This window comes from Trichoderma gamsii (genome assembly GCF_001481775.2).
Source record: "Trichoderma gamsii strain T6085 chromosome Unknown Scaffold_5.2, whole genome shotgun sequence".
Taxonomy (NCBI): domain Eukaryota; kingdom Fungi; phylum Ascomycota; class Sordariomycetes; order Hypocreales; family Hypocreaceae; genus Trichoderma; species Trichoderma gamsii.
The window spans coordinates 746,430-764,498 of NW_020171342.1; the positions used below are offsets into that span (position 1 = coordinate 746,430).

The 18,069-nt window shown below is 47.4% G+C and overlaps 5 protein-coding genes across 5 annotated transcripts; 3 read left to right on the forward strand and 2 right to left on the reverse strand.

Annotated features, from left to right (window-relative positions):
* Positions 1-1,124: 1,124 nt before the first annotated feature.
* On the reverse strand, positions 1,125-1,385 carry TGAM01_v202163 (hypothetical protein; the record flags this gene model as incomplete). The annotated part of the gene is made up of 1 exon (XM_024548934.1): positions 1,125-1,385. One exon carries the CDS (start codon positions 1,383-1,385, stop codon positions 1,125-1,127), a length of 261 nt encoding a protein of 86 aa, XP_024406337.1.
* Positions 1,386-2,100: 715 nt separating this feature from the next.
* On the reverse strand, positions 2,101-2,368 carry TGAM01_v202164 (hypothetical protein; the record flags this gene model as incomplete). The annotated part of the gene is made up of 2 exons (XM_024548935.1): positions 2,101-2,276; positions 2,359-2,368. The coding sequence occupies 2 exons, from the start codon at positions 2,366-2,368 to the stop codon at positions 2,101-2,103; spliced, it is 186 nt and encodes a 61-aa protein (XP_024406338.1).
* Positions 2,369-10,654: 8,286 nt separating this feature from the next.
* TGAM01_v202165 (hypothetical protein) lies at positions 10,655-11,127 on the forward strand (the record flags this gene model as incomplete). The annotated part of the gene is made up of 2 exons (XM_018800386.1): positions 10,655-10,915; positions 10,972-11,127. 2 exons carry the CDS (start codon positions 10,655-10,657, stop codon positions 11,125-11,127), a joined length of 417 nt encoding a protein of 138 aa, XP_018666528.1.
* A 3,319-nt stretch (positions 11,128-14,446) lies between these two features.
* TGAM01_v202166 (hypothetical protein) lies at positions 14,447-14,665 on the forward strand (the record flags this gene model as incomplete). The annotated part of the gene is made up of 2 exons (XM_024548936.1): positions 14,447-14,449; positions 14,510-14,665. The coding sequence occupies 2 exons, from the start codon at positions 14,447-14,449 to the stop codon at positions 14,663-14,665; spliced, it is 159 nt and encodes a 52-aa protein (XP_024406339.1).
* Positions 14,666-15,354: 689 nt separating this feature from the next.
* Positions 15,355-17,245, forward strand: TGAM01_v202167 (hypothetical protein; the record flags this gene model as incomplete). The annotated part of the gene is made up of 4 exons (XM_018800387.1): positions 15,355-15,569; positions 16,072-16,152; positions 16,243-16,671; positions 16,732-17,245. The coding sequence occupies 4 exons, from the start codon at positions 15,355-15,357 to the stop codon at positions 17,243-17,245; spliced, it is 1,239 nt and encodes a 412-aa protein (XP_018666529.1).
* Between the last annotated feature and the right edge of the window lie 824 nt (positions 17,246-18,069).

The following is an 18,069-nucleotide window of genomic DNA, read 5'->3' on the forward strand; positions in this document are numbered from 1 at the left end:
CGGTAGTGAGACGCTTCTGACATGCTTTGACTTCCGGATCTCTGAGACGGATACCGGATACGCGGTGTCTTTCTTAAGAAAACCTGCGAAGGCAACTTTGGAAAGGTGGAACATGAGAAATTGTCTCCCAGATATGCCTTATTGGGGAAAAAAGATTGTCGATAAGCCACTATGGTCACTGGACACAGGTTGGAATAGTGAGTAGCAATGGAACCAAATACTGCCAAATCACAAGTTTCACTGCCTGTAATGTATAGGAACACTATTCCATTCTTGGTGGTGTTGCACTCGCAAATGTAGCACCCCAAAGTTCCAAAGTTTGAGCTCCATAGAAAACGAAAAGAGGAAGATGGAAGAAAGAAGGAGAAGGAGAAAAGCCCACTCTCTTCTGAGTAGCTCTGCTTGTTCCTATAGACGCTCCTAGCAGGCATCAAGTTTGTACTCGGGTGCCTCTTTTTCTTTTTCCGCCTCTTCCTCCAGCTGTTCCATTTTCTTTTAATATCAACTCCATCTTGCTGTCTCTCTTGGTCTTTTCCAATTCTACAGGCGCTGGTGCTGGCGTCCATTTCATCAAGTCTCGGATAATGGATAAGTCTCGATCTCCTCATGAGGATGCTCAGATGTCGGGCCCGATAGGAGCAGAGGAGTGCTCTTCTCTAGGACAGTGCTTTGGTGCTCGTCTACAAAGGAGTGTCAGACAAGTTTTGCTGGAACAGTGGCTGATTTATACGATTCGCAAGGTTCTACCCGAGACTTCAAATAAGTTCTTTTAAACGAGCCATGAGGTAGTTTCCGGTGGTTATACTATAAGGGATATCAGTGCCCACTTTATCCCAGAGAAACAAAAGAAAAAATCGTGGAACTTAACGTGGCCGAGTACGGCCTGCTGTCTTGCCTCCAACCATGCACCTGAAGAGATCTGCTTTGGATGACATGGCGATACTGTGGATGAACGAAAAGCGGAGGCTTGAGGTAGCAACGTCAGTAGGTGTCAAATAGTATTAGTATGATAGTAATGGGTTCTCATGATGTCAAATGGGGCTAGACGTCTCATTAGAGGGAGATTTGAAGCGGCCGTGAATGACGTCTTGGGAATTGGGTGAGTATGATTGGACCGTAAAGCTCTATATCACCGGTCTTAGAGGGCCGCTGATGAATTGGTGCGAATGCGGTCCTTTTTGCCCATCGTCATTATCAACTTGTTTCGTTTTTGGCACATGCCGAACCCTAACTTCACATATTGGCAGTTCCGCCAGAGATGACTCTGGTCTAGTATAGCTTGGTTGATCTTTTGGGGCGGGTCTGCTATATCCATTTGTGGTGCCTCTATCAAAACTGTCGTCCATGTAGGTCGGGCTGTGGTGCTTTGTGCTCACGGCCGGCATCACCTCTATTCGGATTCTCTCTAATTTGAGAGCAGTTGTCGACTTGGTTGTTGCAAACTATTGATAGCACAATTCTTCGTTTTCTTTGTTGCGCTGCCTTCATTTTATTGATGATCTATCCACCATCTATATTATCAGTGATCTCACAACAGTTAGTCCAAATCACATTGTAAACATCGTCATCCTTGTCGACCGAGCATATACTGACCAAGCTTCTGACAGCCACGAGCATTCCTGCCACCCATGAAATCCTCTTCTCATCAAATGCTAAATCGTCATAAGACGCCCTTATAGGCTACCCTTCCCAATGGGTGGACGGTTAGACAAGAGTACTCGAGGGACAACGCTGGTTGAGCTGGGGCTAAAACAAAGATATTCGCAGCGGGTTGGAAGAGACCTATGAATTATCTGAATTTGAAGGCAAATTGTACGCCCTACCCGCGACAGCTCTGATGCCGATAAGGATCGTTATACATCTCAGAGAGGCCAAGAATGTTCCAAGCGTCAGAGCGAGAAGTTTAGAACAAATAGACCACCTTGCAATAGCAATCGAGCACTAAAAGCCCAATTTGGCACATATCCCAGCGGACGGTTTATCCAGATGGAATGAGAAGTCTCCAAAAACAAGTCAGGAAAGGCGGGAAACAATTGTCCTTGACGGTGAAACAAGAATCCTCGATGGATGACAGCCATAGGAGAGCTGGCGGCGGCAATATCAATGTCTCATGGTTTCGAGGCACCAGCTGACTCTCTGAAAAGCGAGAACAACAAAGAAAGAAACCTTATTGTCAAGACTATGGCGTTGAGGAGCTCTAATGATAAAAGCAGTGGATGTATGGGCAGGAATAGTGACAGTGTTTCTCTTCGGTGAGCGGCCGTCGATGAATCGGTCTGGAAGGTACAGTTTGTCAGTAAGCGATATTATGCAAGGGATGGCGCACACAGACAAGTAATAAGAGATGGGAAAGCTTACTCGGGGTCATCTTATTCAACTCGTCGGATCGAGTTGGCCTGGCGGTAGTGAGCTACACACATGGAGCGAGAGCCTGAAGTTGCGGCCTGTTGACTACTGAAACATTATATGTCCCATCGGCTGGTGTTGTTCTATCAACAGAGACGTGGATGCCTGTATCATAATTGAGGCATCCGCGCTACTGCTGGTACTCATGAGTACCGAAGTATTCCCAGCCGCTTGTCTCTTCAGTGTTGATATACAAAGCAACTTAAAAGAGAGAACCGACTAGGAATACTCCAGTATTCACGAGTACCAGCGGTAGCGCGGATGCTTCAGCCATGATACAGGCATCCCCGTCTCCGATGATAGAACAACACCAGTCGATGGGATACATAATACTTTAGCCCAACGTAAACTTTTCTCCCAAATAATTGAACCCCGCCTCGCATGTGCCATGTGTTGCGAACTGGACTTTATTCCCTTATCATGTTCGAATCGATGCTGCGAACCATCATACACGATCGACCGCGGGCTATGAAACGGCAGAAGCCGCTAATGATAGGCGTGTTCTTATTGCAAGACATCAGTTCATAGGGTTGCTCCAGTACCTTCTCCTCGGCGGCCGTCAGTCCCCGTATCATGTCCTTGGCCATGTATTCTGGTTGGCTGACGTGAGCATGTCGAGGATTTGTGTGGCTGCAGGGGGCCATTGGGTTGTAAAGCTCTGTCTCCCGAAGCTGTCGTAGGGCAAAGATTTATGAGTCCGCTGATGCGAGCACCTGAAGGAAGTAGTCTCGGTAAGAGAACTTCAAAATTGGGCATTGTTGTGAACAATTTTGATTGAGAGATTTGATGATCTTTGAGATGAAACTCAGCAAAGGAAATTTCCTCGGCAGTCATGACTGATATCTCTACAAGTTTGCATTTGCCATGAGAAGACTTCTCTTGCTGCTTTCTGGGCTGGCCAGTGCGCGTCCTCGAAGCATTGAACAAAGCTTGTTGCTCCTGCTGCTGTGTGACCGCGTTCTTCGCCATGGGATGCCTTGTCGAGTTCTAGAGGACGTGGCATTCTGCAGCCCAAGATGCTCTTTCAGAAGAGAACTCAGAGCGTCGGCACCCGATGGCCGCTAACTCCTAAAACTCTATCCACCACATGGCTGCGAAAAGGAGTTGATTGTACTGCCTTCGATGGACGCTTTCCAACGTTCCAGACCGCCTCTAGGAATCAGGCTATCCTCTTTTCTAGTTGCGTGATCCATGCCATAGTAGTAATTGACCCACAACATGGTAACAATTGCTCTCGGAGCCAAGATTGACCAATCGCGCACTCAGGCGAAACAGCCTCCACGGAACAATTCTCGTAGTCTTGACTGTGCTTAGTCTCCGTGCTTCGGTCTCAGAACCCCTGTTGCGCATGCCGAAAAAAGGGAAGAAGCCCGAGCCAGCAAGACAGCTCAAAGGCCGATTCCAACCGACAAATATGTCGAACGCGTGATTCAAACCGCGAGATCTGATGACACAGCGAGCTCATACTGCCCACCTATTGACTGAACATTCCCGGCCCGAGGAAACGGCCGACCTCTGTAAATTGTCTTGGGGGTGAATTTCTTGGTGCTTTGGAGAATTGAAGAGTCTTTTGAACTGCTGCGTAGTGAATACGGCCGCTGAATCGTAAAATTGTATCTACCAAGGATGCAGATTGATGTATAGACTTGTCTTTAGAGCCCGGAGGCAGTAGCGACGTGAAAAGAATGTCAGAATCAGCGATAATGTAAAAGGAAACTGCGATTGAGAAAACTGCCACACTTAAGAACTCCTGGATCCACTGGTCGTTCCCACCGGCCCCGAGATTCTCAGTTCCGTTGATTATCATGGTTGCAGAATGGATCTTCGCAGCGTCGTAAAGTTCTATCCGCCAAGGGCAGAGGTTAAGAGAACTGCTGTCTTTCAGAGATGCCGAACTCAGTGGTGATTTCCACCGGCCTCGAGACTCTCGGTTCAGTTGATCATCATGGTTACGAAATGGAGCTTGATGTGCTGCCTTTGAAATGTCTCGAGAGTGCATTCTCTTGTGCTTTGGAGACACTAAGGGTCTTTTGAGCTGATGTGTCGTAAAATTTTATCCACCGAGCTGTTGTATGGGAGAGGCTGATGAGTCCACTAATTCTTGGAGCCTGGAATCAGTAAGTGTCAAGGGACCAAGGATCAGTGTACGCACCATGAATGTGAAAGAAGACTTTGACCGAGAAAGTAGCCGCTTTTGTCCCAGCAGGGAGTAAACGAACTTAAGCGAGGGTCGTAAAATTCTATCCAGCCTAGGGTGAAGGCTGGTAAATACACGGATTCTGAGCACTAGGTGGTATCGTCGCGTTAAAGGGACGTCGGTATTCAGCATTATTGTAAGCCAAAATACTTAGAGCTGCTGCTCTACCTCCCCGAGTGAGTAAACGAGCTTAAGCGAGGGTCGTAAAATTCTATCCTGCCGCCGCAAAGTATTCCAGCGAGTGGCAACTGACTCCTAGCAGGTCACAAGATTAGCACAAGTATGCTACTATCGACTACATGTGTCTACACAATCTACTTACATCGAAGCTGTATCTGGCTGCAGCAGGCCAGTGGGTTCGTAAGGTTCCATCACTCCTTTTCATAGTCTCTGCAGGGACCGCTGTTTGGTATGCCTAACAGGTCGATTTGTCATTTAGGAGACTTTCCCGCAAATATCGAGAGGGAGACTTTCCCAGGAGTTTGGGTATCAACCAAACGATCTTAACAGAACCAGATAAATTGACTGCGTATATACATCTTCCCAAGCGCTCCAGGCGAGGTTTGCTCTGTTCTCTTGGGAACATTGGTAGGAAAAACAGAGCGACCGATGGAGAGAGGATAGGTAGCTGAAAAGACTAGCCCACGAAGAAACCGGCAGATAAAGAGAGTGGCAGACGAATACGCTATGGGTAGATGAAGAAGCTGTGGGCGGATGCAGAAAGCAAAAGCAGTCGACGAAAATATCGCGACGGAGCAACCAGCTCCGGAGGAATAGCGAACGGTGATACTTCTAGAAACGTCGAGGTCAATCAGAGAAACAACAAAGGTGTCTGCTGTGCACATACTCCTCGTGTGGTATTTCCGACAAAGAAAACAAGAAATGAAACTTTGCACCTGGTGGCTACAAACGTGCAACAAAGGGAGCGTGCAGGTAGCAGAGGGACGAAATGTTGAATGATCAAAGAAAAACACGAAGAGAAGAGAAGAAGTTGAAGTTGTGACAGGTAAGTAGTGTAGGCAGTGTAGAAGGTCGAGCAATAGAGGAAGCCTCGAGCAAGCAGAATGTGATGAAGGAAAAAGTAAGCACGAGATGGTTGGGGTATCGTGGCCAGGACAAAGGACTAGTCGCAACAGAGGAGGGAGGAAAGATTGATATACTAAAATATTTCAATGCCTATCAGGGTCGTAAGGTTCTATCCATTTAGCCGAGTGGATAGAACGTTGCGACCTATTTTTTATTTTTCCCGAAACAGGGAAGGGAGGAAAGATCTATATACTCAAACTTTCCAATACCCATCATACGCTGTAAAGTCCTATCCATTGCCAAGTGAGTAGGGCTTTACAGCGTATTTTTGTGCTTGCTTTGTACTGCGTAAGTATCTTGTAAGGACCCGAGTTCGATTCCTCGAGAGTGAACGCTCACCCCTTCAAGAGTCAGGAGAGGCTTTTTATAGGGAAGCGAGTTTGCTTTATCACGTAACTAGAATGCCATGGTAGGTATATCAATAGCAGATTCAACGGCCAAATTTAAAACGAGCTCTTCAAAAGAGGTATTCTGATGCGAATTTGGTGGTCAAAGATTGCTGTTGGATATCTAGAACAATCTGGCGGCCGGCGGAGTGATGGTGGGTGGCGAGCCTGCAGGAGGAGAAGCGCCAGCTCACTTTTCGACATTTTGCCCAAAAGCCTTTTTGAAGGGGAATTATTGAAAATATTTGCCCCTTTTTTGCTACGAGTCAGTATCCTGCAATTTTGTTAACTATTTAGGACGAATACGTGGACATGGCAGCAAAGTGCAGCAGAGCGACCAGAGGCGCAGGCTCAAAATCACCATCAAGTCTTGCACAAGATTCGATTTTCTCTTTACTGTGCAACAGCTTTCGCAAATATCACTGAAAATCATTGTTGCAAATACAAACAAATTGTCAATGACACGTATTTTCATCTTTTTGACATGTTTTCCCATTCACAGCGAATCACTCTCGTGTAGGTGAATGGATATCAAGATATGGCCCAGGCACCCGCGCATGGCACGAACCGTCACTACTGGTACCGAAAAATGCTACAAAGAAAATGGCAAACATGACTTCTCAACTACTAAAGTGTTCATTCGAGATACTATTCTGGGAGCTGAGGCTCATTCTGTGCACATTCCATCTTCCATATGTCGCCAAACACAAGTCTATACTCGTCGATGAATCTCTCTGTTTCTGTCGGGCAGCTTGGCACGATCAGATCTGTCGCAACGAAATCTACACGTCATCTTCAGCTTCCAAACTCTTGTATGATACACTGATACTTTCAGCGGTCGCTCTCTTGTGCTGGCTGGCTGATCATGTCTTGGGTCGTAAGGGCTAGGGATAGCCGCGATGGCTCTGATCTTTCCACTTCACTAATGAAGAAGAGACAGCCTGGAAAACTAGTGACGACGCTTTTTATGAGTACCCATAAAGTTGATCATGACCTGATCCAATGTCTAGCGGCCAATCCAAAAACAGATGTTAGTAACATCTGCATTAAGGGCCAGGTCCATGGGCTCATCGCTGGCGCTTGGAGAGTCTCAGCGAAGCGTACGTTCCTTTGTGGACTTCTGATGCAGATCGATGCCTAATTTAACCGACCAATTGTCTTCCACTGCGATAATTGTTTGTGCTTGGGTCGTAAGGTTTTATCACGTCCCGAAGGACATAATGGGACTCGAGTCGATTAGCCCATTTGCAGTTGAAGATCTCCGACGTTCTTCTTGATGTCACTCTCGCGAACATTTGTGACAGTAAATTTGATTTGCGCTGCCATTCTGCAAAGGATGTTACCTATGTCAAGGAATGATGGGATATAAGTCTCCCCAAGTCCCAGAGCGAGAACCAGTGACGAAAATATTTCATCAAATTTGGCTAGGAAGCTGAATGACTGGTTGCTGCTTTTCTTCAAGGATGTTAGCAACAGTGAACTCCACATATAGAAGGTGAACTCACATCGTAGATGATGGAAGAGTCTCAAGAGGCGACTCTTCGCATCAAGGCTCAGCCAGTTTGCGTCTCGAAAGCTGGCTAGGCGGTAGTAGTGAAGCCGCCAAGTACGGTAGTCCACTCCAGGCGCCACTGCCGCCGCATTTTTGCGCACTGATGCAGGTCGTAAGATTCTATCACGGGATAGAGTGATGTTTCCAGAAAGTTGCTGGATGCGATATGGCTCCTCTGGTCGGTGGTAACAGTGGCTGTAAGGGCACACCGACGGTCTCTTGCGTTAGAGGATCGAATTGAATAGGCTCTTTTGCCCCCCGGCGTTTCTTCGATGACTTGCTGAAGCGTGGCTAGGGCGAAGAAACGCCAGAGGGCGGGCAGGTAAGTCCAGGCTTTGGTGTACCTAAGGAGATGTCAGTGGAAATAATCGTGGGTTGAAGATTCGCAGTCTTTGGTAGGATACTGACCTTTTGCTTGGATGCCAGAGCCGAACCCTTTTTTTGTGTTTGTTTTTTCTTTTTGTTTTTTTTGTGGAAGATAAGTGATGAGAGAAAACAAAGGATGGGAACTTTGGTCACCTTGCAGGCAGTTGGCAGCTTCGAGGCCGACTGAACAAGGAGTCATGTGACGGGGCCCTGCACGATACATATAAGAGCACTGCATGCTCTGCTAATCCGTATGTTACGATTCAGTGGGGCTTAAAGAGCCTGTGTTCGTTATGTCTGGGCGCCATATGAGAGCTTGAGGCCCGTCTTGTTTCGGGAACGTGAAGATGTTTTGACGGTGCCAATCTGATCATCTATGATTGAAATACTGGTGTATTCGTACTGCCAGTACTATAATGAGGCAATAAATACATAGAATCATTGTGTGAGCCTCCTTTGATAGATTTGTGGTCGAAGACAATATTCGAGATTCTTTTCTTGGCATGCATAGATCCGAAACCCATATGCATAGATAAACTACACACATTCAGGTACACTAGAAGACCGGGGATGAGAATCCATCAAACAAAATAACAAACGTAACAAGATTTACTACACTACTCACGATTTGGAAGAGGAACGTTGGCTCTAAATGCAAGCCAGTGCTTGACGCTGCTTCCATCGTCTGCATACCCTGCACTTGGCGAGAAAAAAATCTCCAAACGGGAAATTTGTCCGATATATGAACGCAAAGTCAATAGTATGCCATTGTGTAGTTGGAATTATTTGCAGCATTTTACAGAAACTAGGCTAGAGGCATACGATATACGGTTAAATCTGCGGCTGCAGTTACAGTGCCGAGATATGATCTTCATCAAGCTGTGCAAACTAGGTAGGATATCGCTAGTCGTGTAGAGAGATCACTTTTCATGTTTGCATCTGGGGGCCACCCCTTGGTAGGAATTTCAGGCCAAGTTTTTAGTATTATCCGCAGTACTACTAGTAGCATCGATATCATGGCGACTTTTTGATATGCACAAGTTGTGAAAGAACGTCGCGCGGCGCTGCTTCGTGCCCTGATAGAGCCCAATGGCGAGAGATTGAATACTTCCCAATGGGCATTTTGCCTTGGGCAGTATCACACGACGATCGTCGAAAAAACACACTTGCAGTCCAATCGCTTGGCTTTTCAACAAGCCGCCACCAAATACTAACCGGCGCGTTTCTAGCCAGGTCCAAGGTTTGGCTTGCGTCGCTACTTCGCAGAACTACCACTTGTAACATGAGCTCTACAGCAGTACCAATTCCTCCATAAATGAGTGATGAGGCTTTCTGTCCCACATGTGTTCTACCAGTAGCCATAGCTATCATGGCGAAAAAAAGTCTAGTTCAGTCATCGGCTAATGAGTCTCGTGATACCCGGCTTAGTACAGGCAAATCGGCGCATCGCACCTTGGCATGTTGCGAATCTCGATGATCCGCAAAGAGCGCCACATGGCGACATGGCGGCGTAGTATTGGAGATTGCGCACCAACTTTAATCTTTAATTAGTTATTTGGCTTAGCAGCATTGCTGAGGTGCCATGATATCCACATCTCAGCTGGAACGTTATCACGGCCCGCGAAACAAGCTCTGGCTGTGGTCCATAGACTTTTGGGAGGGGATAAGTGGGTTCTGTTTTCTCGGCGACTAATGATATAGGGCGACGCAATAGTCACTCTCCACTGATTTGTAGAGATAATAGAGCTCATATGCTATTTAGAGGGCGAAGCTTTGGCAGGGGACGGAGAGCACACAACGCCCTCACCGCGTGAAGCGTGATTCAGCACCTGGTGACTCTATGACACTTTAGCAAGTGTTGTTATTCTTTTGTATTTCAGCTTCGGTTTCAAGGATGACGTATATTACTATATTCTCTACGATTTCTACTTCTCCATCAATGGTCTCATCGATGAACCTTAGGACTGGGTAGATGTTGCTGTACGAAGGGTAGAAATATAATACAGCCCAAGCTTTAGTATTGTACCGAGTACTTGGTATGCAAGTAGGTGGCGCCGCTTGCAATATGGATCACCAATCACCTAAAGCGTACGTTATACTCTGAAGATAAGTAGTTAGAACCTATGAAGATCTAGACGTTAGAAAATGACTCAATGGCTCGATGCGTTATTGCTAAACATACTTATTCTGCGGTGAATCTTCAGTTCGTTTTCTTTGAGGACATTGTGTAGGTCTCGAACGAGGAAAAAGCTAGTCGCGCACATAGTTCATCTGTCCGAACATCTAACAAACAGGCGTCTTTAGTCTCAACCCTTTGAGCTGATGCCTGACGATGTGGCACATACTGCATGTAACTAGCTCTCGAGGAAGCCACCAGGTGCGGCAGCATTTTAGGCTTCGTCGACGTGAAAAGGAAACATGGAAAGCTTAGATACACTAGAGTAAGTGTACCAGAGTAACATTTCAAAGTATATTTTTACATAGAGTGGACTCTTGGCAAGAATATAAAGGCGACGAGGCTCTCCTAGAGTCGGTTTGCTTTCCTCTACCAACAGACAATTCTACGAAAGTAACGAGGCTCCTCCAAAGTCAGGTCTTTCTTTCCACCGTGAACAGTTCAACTCAACGACAACACTGCTTTACCTCGCCTTCCTCTTCAAAATGCGCTTCACTCAAATCATCGCCGCTGCCGTGCTCGCAGCTCCTCTCGCTTTGACGGCTCCTGTCTCAGCTCCTGCTACCCTCACCACCGCCAATCTCAACTGTGATCTCACCACTGACCCTCGCTATGCCACCGCTCTCTCGCAGGTGGAGGAAAGATACCCCAACCTACCCAAAGAGGATGCCAACACTGCAGCTCTGGGCTACCTCGAAGCTGTTGGTGTACACGTCGCTGTTGGTTTCTCCAACAGCACTGCTTTGGTATGGTTTACATGTTTGGAACATTGGAAGCAAACGCCTCACTAACGCATAAGCAGACTAAGCGTGATAGAAAGAAGAAAGCCTGCTGCAATAATTGTGAGGACTGCTTCAGTGCCATCTTCACACTCGGCGGTTGCTGCATTTCGGATGGGTGGAAGTGGCACGGTCCAAAGTTTGAGCTGCCACCCATCAGAAGTGATGTATTCAGATGAAGAGGGATTATTCGAATTTGCTTCTCTATTCTGTGTTATCTGTTTTTCTCTACGGCTATCATTGGTCGGTCTACAATGATTTCCTATGTGACTTGTCCTCTGTCAGAATCCAGAAGCTTCTAGTTTTGTATCTGGGAAACATACCAAGGAATATTATGGCCGTGGTCAGAAATATGATGTTAAATCTCTTTGGTTTTGGATAGCTAGTTTGTTAGTGTACAGGTGTAGAGTTCAATAGAGTATATTGTTTGTAAATGGTAATTTGTGCTCTCAATGTAGCGAGTAGGTCCGGATATGAGGTGTTGGAATAATTTGAGACAGGTGTCATGTATGAATCCTTGAAGCGATGCAAACCTTTTCTCAAAGCTGTGCTGAATATGTGCAAAAGCACTTGGCAGTAATCTAAAGTCTTCATATCATGAGAGTAGAGACTATGCAAGAGAGAGGCATTTACAACTGTAACGCCTAGGTGCTAGCATCAAATTAATCTTGCAGTCCGTCAGTGCAAACAGCAGCGGCTGGGACGCGGCACGCGGAGAAACATCATCACGTTGGAGAGAAAGACTTAGTACAGAAAGACGGGGACAATGCGTACCAAGTTTGGAGTCAGCCAACGCCGGACATTCAACGACTATTAGACACTTCCACAGCTTCCGAATATACCTTTCTCCCAGCATTATTCATCCATCCAAAGCTTTCATACTCCTTGCATCGTCATTTGGTCTTCAGTGTATGCTTTAATAATGCGCGCTACAGCCCCTGGCGTGAAACAACAGAATCTGCAGAAGAAGAAGAACTGATTGTCTGAGTAGGAAGACCATATGGAATGTGTAAATAATCCACAAATAAGAAAAGAATCTCGTGCTAATTGGAGCTCGACGTAGAGATTATGAGGGATTGGTGATCTGGAATGTTTTGTGTTACTAACAGAGATCGTTAGCATTGGGCACTCGCATCACGAATAGTTGATTCCTTACTAGTGAATTGGGCCTCAATAAGCCACTGCCAAACTTCACCATGGTTTCGCTCAGCCAATTTTGCAGGAAGTATGCCTATAGGAAGTCGGATATATCCTAGCTGATTTCTAACAGAGTTCTAGTGAGGACGCTCGCGTCCACGTTCAGTGAAGAAGGAGGTCGTCCCTTTGGACCCTTTGGAAGCCGGAGATATCCTGGTTGGTTTCTAAAAGTCGTGGTGAAAACGCTCGCGAGGGGTTCATCACGTTCAGTGAAAAAGGATCATCTGCTCTAGATCTGGCGGTCCAGCCCACCGCAATATTCCGAATTGTCAAGTCTTGATATCGCTTTCGGTAAATGGTGAAGTTTTGCTTGGTGTTGGACATTGATAGCGAAGATGATGATCTGTGGTGTAGAGTGATCGAATAAAGTTTTAGAGGATGGAAGAAGTGTGATTCCAAAACCATGACCATATCCAATGTGCTGAGCCGCCCGGCCGTCCCTCTTCCGCTTTGGTGTGGCATTTGGGCATGGGCTGAGGAACGTGCCAGGCGGCTCAACAGTAGCGCCGTGATCATATCGAATATGTCGAAACCGCCCGGCCGTCCTCTCTTTCGCTTTGATGTAGTAGTTGCGTGGTTGAGGGACTGGCCGGGCGGCTATCAGCATGTGGTTGCCAGTGTGCTAAATGATGATTAGCATTCAATTCAGGGCTGATTGAACAGACAGGAGGAACAAAAGGGAGTCTCACTGTGAAGTCAAGACATGGCGTTGCGATGGCCAGAAAGTAATGTTGAAGAACGCGGGTGTTTTTTTGGAGAAGAAGAGACCAGAAGAGGGGAGGGCAGAGAAATAGTGATAGCCCTGTTGAAAGAACCGCTGCTACGGGGGAACTGAGCTGCAGGCGAGTGGGCCAACCGTCTCCTGCAGCAACGAAGAGCGGTCAAAGCTTTGTTCTGATGCAGGTACAGGCAGAATTGGGGCAAGGATTTTGGCTAGTTGATGTAAATGTGAATCAGCGTCGGATTGTACCGATCCAGGTGCCAGAAAGCAGTTTCTGAAGTCCGTATCGGGGAGTTTTCCGGTCTCCCTCTTCCGAAGCCTGCCTTCCTCTGGCTCAAGATTTCCATGGGAGCATTTCCGATGATATCCTTTCTATGAGCTCTCGTAGATTGGCCTAGATGTTCATCATGGTGTCCATATTCTGGTCCCGGGTAAACGATGCCTGCGGTAGAGCGCCATACCCCCTGGATCCTCACAAGCTAGGGCACAGCGCAGATCAGGTACTTCAGTGCATGCCTCCTGTTGACAATACACACTCAGACGAACAGGCACTTTCCTTCATTCACTGCGCTGCGTGGTTGAGCAAATTCGTCATCATCTGCTTCGTGTTCGCTCCAATATTCATGCGAGCCACTCACAGAGCTGCCTCACCCTCCTAACCACTCCAGGGCTCCACTACTCTCGCATATCTAATCTCTGGGAAGTGCTCGAGAGAAGTTGCAAGCTGATTCCGTTGAGATAAGTTTGATCGAGATCGGCAGTTGCTGCCGCCTTGGTTCTGTTTGGCTCTGGTGAGCTCGGATGTTGCGTCACGCCGCTGAATCCAGTCTTCTCCTCTCTTCTACATTTCTCCTCTCTTCTAGTTTCTTCTCCCATCTCTTCATCTTCATCCTCTCTGCCAATCCATGATCATCTTTGCCTCTGGTGCTTCATCTAGCAGGACTCCATTTACCACAATGGTTTCATCCCAACCGCCACACTGAGCCCTTTGTCCCTTTTCTTTTTTCTCTCCCTGCAAAGCACAGCAACATCATGATGTTTCTAGTAGTCTCTTCGAGGCTCTCTGTCCTCCTGTCCATCTCACCTTTGGTCAGAATGCTTTGAATAATCCTATTTCCACAAATCTTCTGGGCAGACCCGCAGGCTTCAGCCACAGGCTGTGCTGTCTTCATCACATTTCTTTGCACATCTCGGCTGTTTATTTCGCGATCATTTCCCTTTTGATAGGTGTCCAAGTACGCGTCCTCCAAAGTCACTTTTGAAAGGCTCTTGTTCTTCTCCGGCTGAGCTAACATCGTTTTCCATCGTATCTAGGACCGCTTTCACCGCAGCTGCATCTTTTCATGCAATCCTTGAGTTAAATTTACCTCTTCTCACTCATCATTTGTCCCTGGCCTCTCCATCATGACATGGATACTTTGTCATCACTAGAACAACATCACAGAAGACACAAAGATACAATGTGAATGGCCTCACCGTCGGTCTCCATACAGACAAGCGGTATTGTCACTCGTGACACATGAACCCTGTCATCTTGAGCTTGCTCTCTCCGGCCCACTTGACACAATCAGTCGAGTGGTATGGTAAGTCTAGCCTTCATAAAAAAGCCACTAAAGACAAAGGTCTAACTCATGATACTCCAGAGCCAGTACCGCACAATCTTGCAGGGCACAATGGCGGCTGCTGAAATCGACATCAGCCAAATCGCGAGCAGTCTCAACTGTGACTACTCCCTGTCGTTCTGCTCTTTGACGCCGCTTATACACACAATTGCGACTTGGCCCATTCGCCTATCCTGATGTCTTCTCTCTTCTCCGCTCCTTTGAGTCTTGTTTCCTCGTGGAAAAAAGCCTGAGCCGTTCTTCGGCCAGCTTCACATACAACTTACTCATTCTTTCGACAACCTCTACTTGTACTCAGGCTATTCTTCCAGGACCAGCACCACACCATCTTCCAGGAATCAAGGAAGATGTCAGCTACATTGCGGGCAATCCCAACCGGGACCACTCGCTGTAGTCATGCTCTTTCTACCCACCTCGTACACATATCATTCCGACTCCGCCTCTTTACTTCTCCTAGACTCTTCTCACTTCTTCCCTTCGTTTCTTCTTATTTCTTTCCTTCCTTATTCTTTTCTCTCCGTCTACATTTTCTTATTCTTTTCTTATTCTTTCTCTTTGTCTTTCTTCTTTTGTTTTTTCCTGTAACCAACGCTTGGGCTTTCTTCCACCATCCCTACGTACACGTCCAACTTACTTACTCTTTCGACACTCACGATGAGTGATCACCAGTCTGTTCTCAACTATCTCCAGTCTGCTTTTAGTCTCAGACTGTCCATATCCCACTGATGTATCGAATATCTGTGTTTACTATAATTGCGGCGTTTATGCAGCACGCCCTTTGACCAGTTTGTGGTGGCGTCCTCGTCGATCTAGCCGACCTCACACATAGCAGCATTTACAACGCCCGCCGTTACATCGGCAGCACAATGTATCTCAAATCCTCAGACCATCTGCCTCCCCATCTCGCTCTTCTACAGCTTTGGCCTCATCATCCGCCTGGCCGTAACCACAGTACATGCAGCATCTTCGGCCTCGTCAAGCAAGACTACGCAGACAACGCAGACGTCTTCCTCCTCGGCCGCAGCAACACCTCCTTCGATCTCTTTGCTGTATTAGCAAACATCCACGCTATAGACATCATGTAACTCTAGTTCACTAGCACCTCCACCGGCCTCTTTAGAGCATTGATTCGTCGAACTGGTAACTACTTGTTGCCGGCTATGACTGTAAAAGTACACGGCTTCGAGACCTTGTACGCCGAGATAGCTCCAGACAGATTTTGAACTGGAGAATGCCGTCCAGAACTCCGAGACTAAATCACCAATCACAAATCTATAAAACTGATTCTTCTTTCCTCTGCTGAGAGGTCAAACGGACCCACCCTCTTGGCAAGCCCGCTTTGTTATTTCGTTTGCAAAGATCTATATGCTCTTGGTCCGGCATATTTCCCTTCCGTCTTTGCGAAGCCTCTCTTTTCTAATTGTTGCAATACACCCTCTTCACCCCTTGTCACCTTCTACGGCTTTGGCCTGAACATCAAGGAGCCGGCTTTGCTGATTGCGTATTGGTCGGGTGTCTGGAAGCGTATAGAAGTCCCTGGACGATGCAGGCCGCTGAGGAAAATTTGACGCTTGTCTGTTCAGCGGATTCCGCGATGCAACAGCTGGGCAAGCTCCTCTTTCATACTTCTTTGCAGCTGGCCCCCCCACCATCATCACGGACAAGTAACAGCACTGCACCTCGCTAAACGTGGCTCTCGGTCATGTGCTTGCTGGCATTCCATGCTGGGAATTGCCTGAGTCGTGGGCTATCAGAACACCACTCCTCCCCGATCCCCCATTCCTCCTCCACCCTCGATCCCTCAGCGCCGCCTACAGAGTCCCTCTCCCAGCAGTACTCAAATACCCCAGCAGCAAGTCCGAGAATAACGACGGCACATGCAAACACGTCCTCGTCATTGCCATCACCTACCCCATTCTCACTGGACCCTCCCCAAGATTCCATTCCGCAGACTGGAAGGCCGCGCAGTCCCTCCTCGCTCGCACAAACACTATCATTTCCTTCACTTGCAACGAGGTCTCCATCAAAAGACCCGGCGAGCCAAGCAACGCCAGTGCCGGTCTTGATCCCTGCATCATCATCGGCTCAGTTATTCGCATCAGGAAACACGAAAATACGGAGCCCCGATACTATTTGTCGGCTTCTTTGGGAGCAATTTTCAAGAAAAAGGCTTTTGTTCAATAGTCTGAAAAACATCCTAACATTGTTACTACTATAAGATTCACCTCAATGGCTACAAATAGCAATGGCAAGGACGGGAAAACTATGTATGTGTTTCTCTTCAACATATATGGTAATATGGTGTCTCTTGGCGCTACAGCGTCACCATTCCCATCCAAAGTCACCAAAAAAGTGGAAGGCAAGATGAAGTTTGCAATCGGTTCGGTCATCGCGATGATGGCCACCACGGCAGACAAACGTCGCCGCAACTCGCCACCGCCAGGTCCTGACAGATGCTTTTTCTGCTTATGGAATCCCAACATCTCATCACACATGTGTGTAGCATCGGAGTTGAGTAGAGCCTTTGTATTCAGCCCCAGATCCAGAGCCATCGACTTGGCTTTTCTCGTCGACGGCAGCAACAACAATAGCAGAGCCAACAACACCAACAATATGGACTTGCCAGCATTTGACGATCGCCTTCGAAACGGCACCCCCGCTCAAGTTTCCGGCGGACTCTGGCTTCTCAGGAGCGGTAGAATCTTACGACCCATCCTGCTCTCTGCTGCAGCAAGAGGTTCCACGCCCGTCAACTGACGGTCTGCTCCAGAAGGCATATCCATCCATCAACCGCCTCCGCAGCCCTGATGGGCAGGGTAGAATTTTACAACCCATGGGCCTTGAGCCCCAGAAGGCCAATCTTTCCATCGAAACGCAGGCGGCCGACAGCTGGATGTATCCGCAGCGGCAGTGGAGAAGGCCAAAGTGGAGCAACGCGTTCCCGAGAATCCTGTCTGTGGATCACAACGTCTTGTTCTCCTTTCACAGGACTCATCGCCACACCTTCAGAGCAGCACTGCGCCTCTACAATCAAGCCTCAAAGGGTCTCCAATCTCACGTTATCACGACCCTCGTTAACGCTGGCCCGCCTTAGCGTCCGCGATCTATAAAGCTTATATCAGCACCCTTATCGAGCATAAGCTGCACCAAAGACAGCTTTTCATATTCTATTGACCATCTGAGAGGGGGATGAACTGTGGCCTACGCCGTGCCTTTAGACACCGCAGCCGCAAGACAAGCCAGATATTGAGTCTGTGGTCATTTCTCCGTCAGAAGTTGTGAGATTGGCATTCGCCACCATTGTTGTTATTGTTGCTCTTTCCCCTGCCAATCCGGCGGTAAATCTTTGTTTCAAAACAACACCAAATCACGCTTATTCTCGTGCGTTCACTTCTGCTTCCATAACATTATGGCCATTCTCACGGGTTACTCTAAGCGGTTCAATTGATCGTCAAATTGATAGTCGTCTTAGAGAGCATCCTGCAGGGGATCTTGAGAGTGTTTCGATGGTGGCAATCTTGTCAACTTTGGTAGACAATATCCCGTTTGTACTTGTTGCTTGCAGTCAAATACTGGAAGAC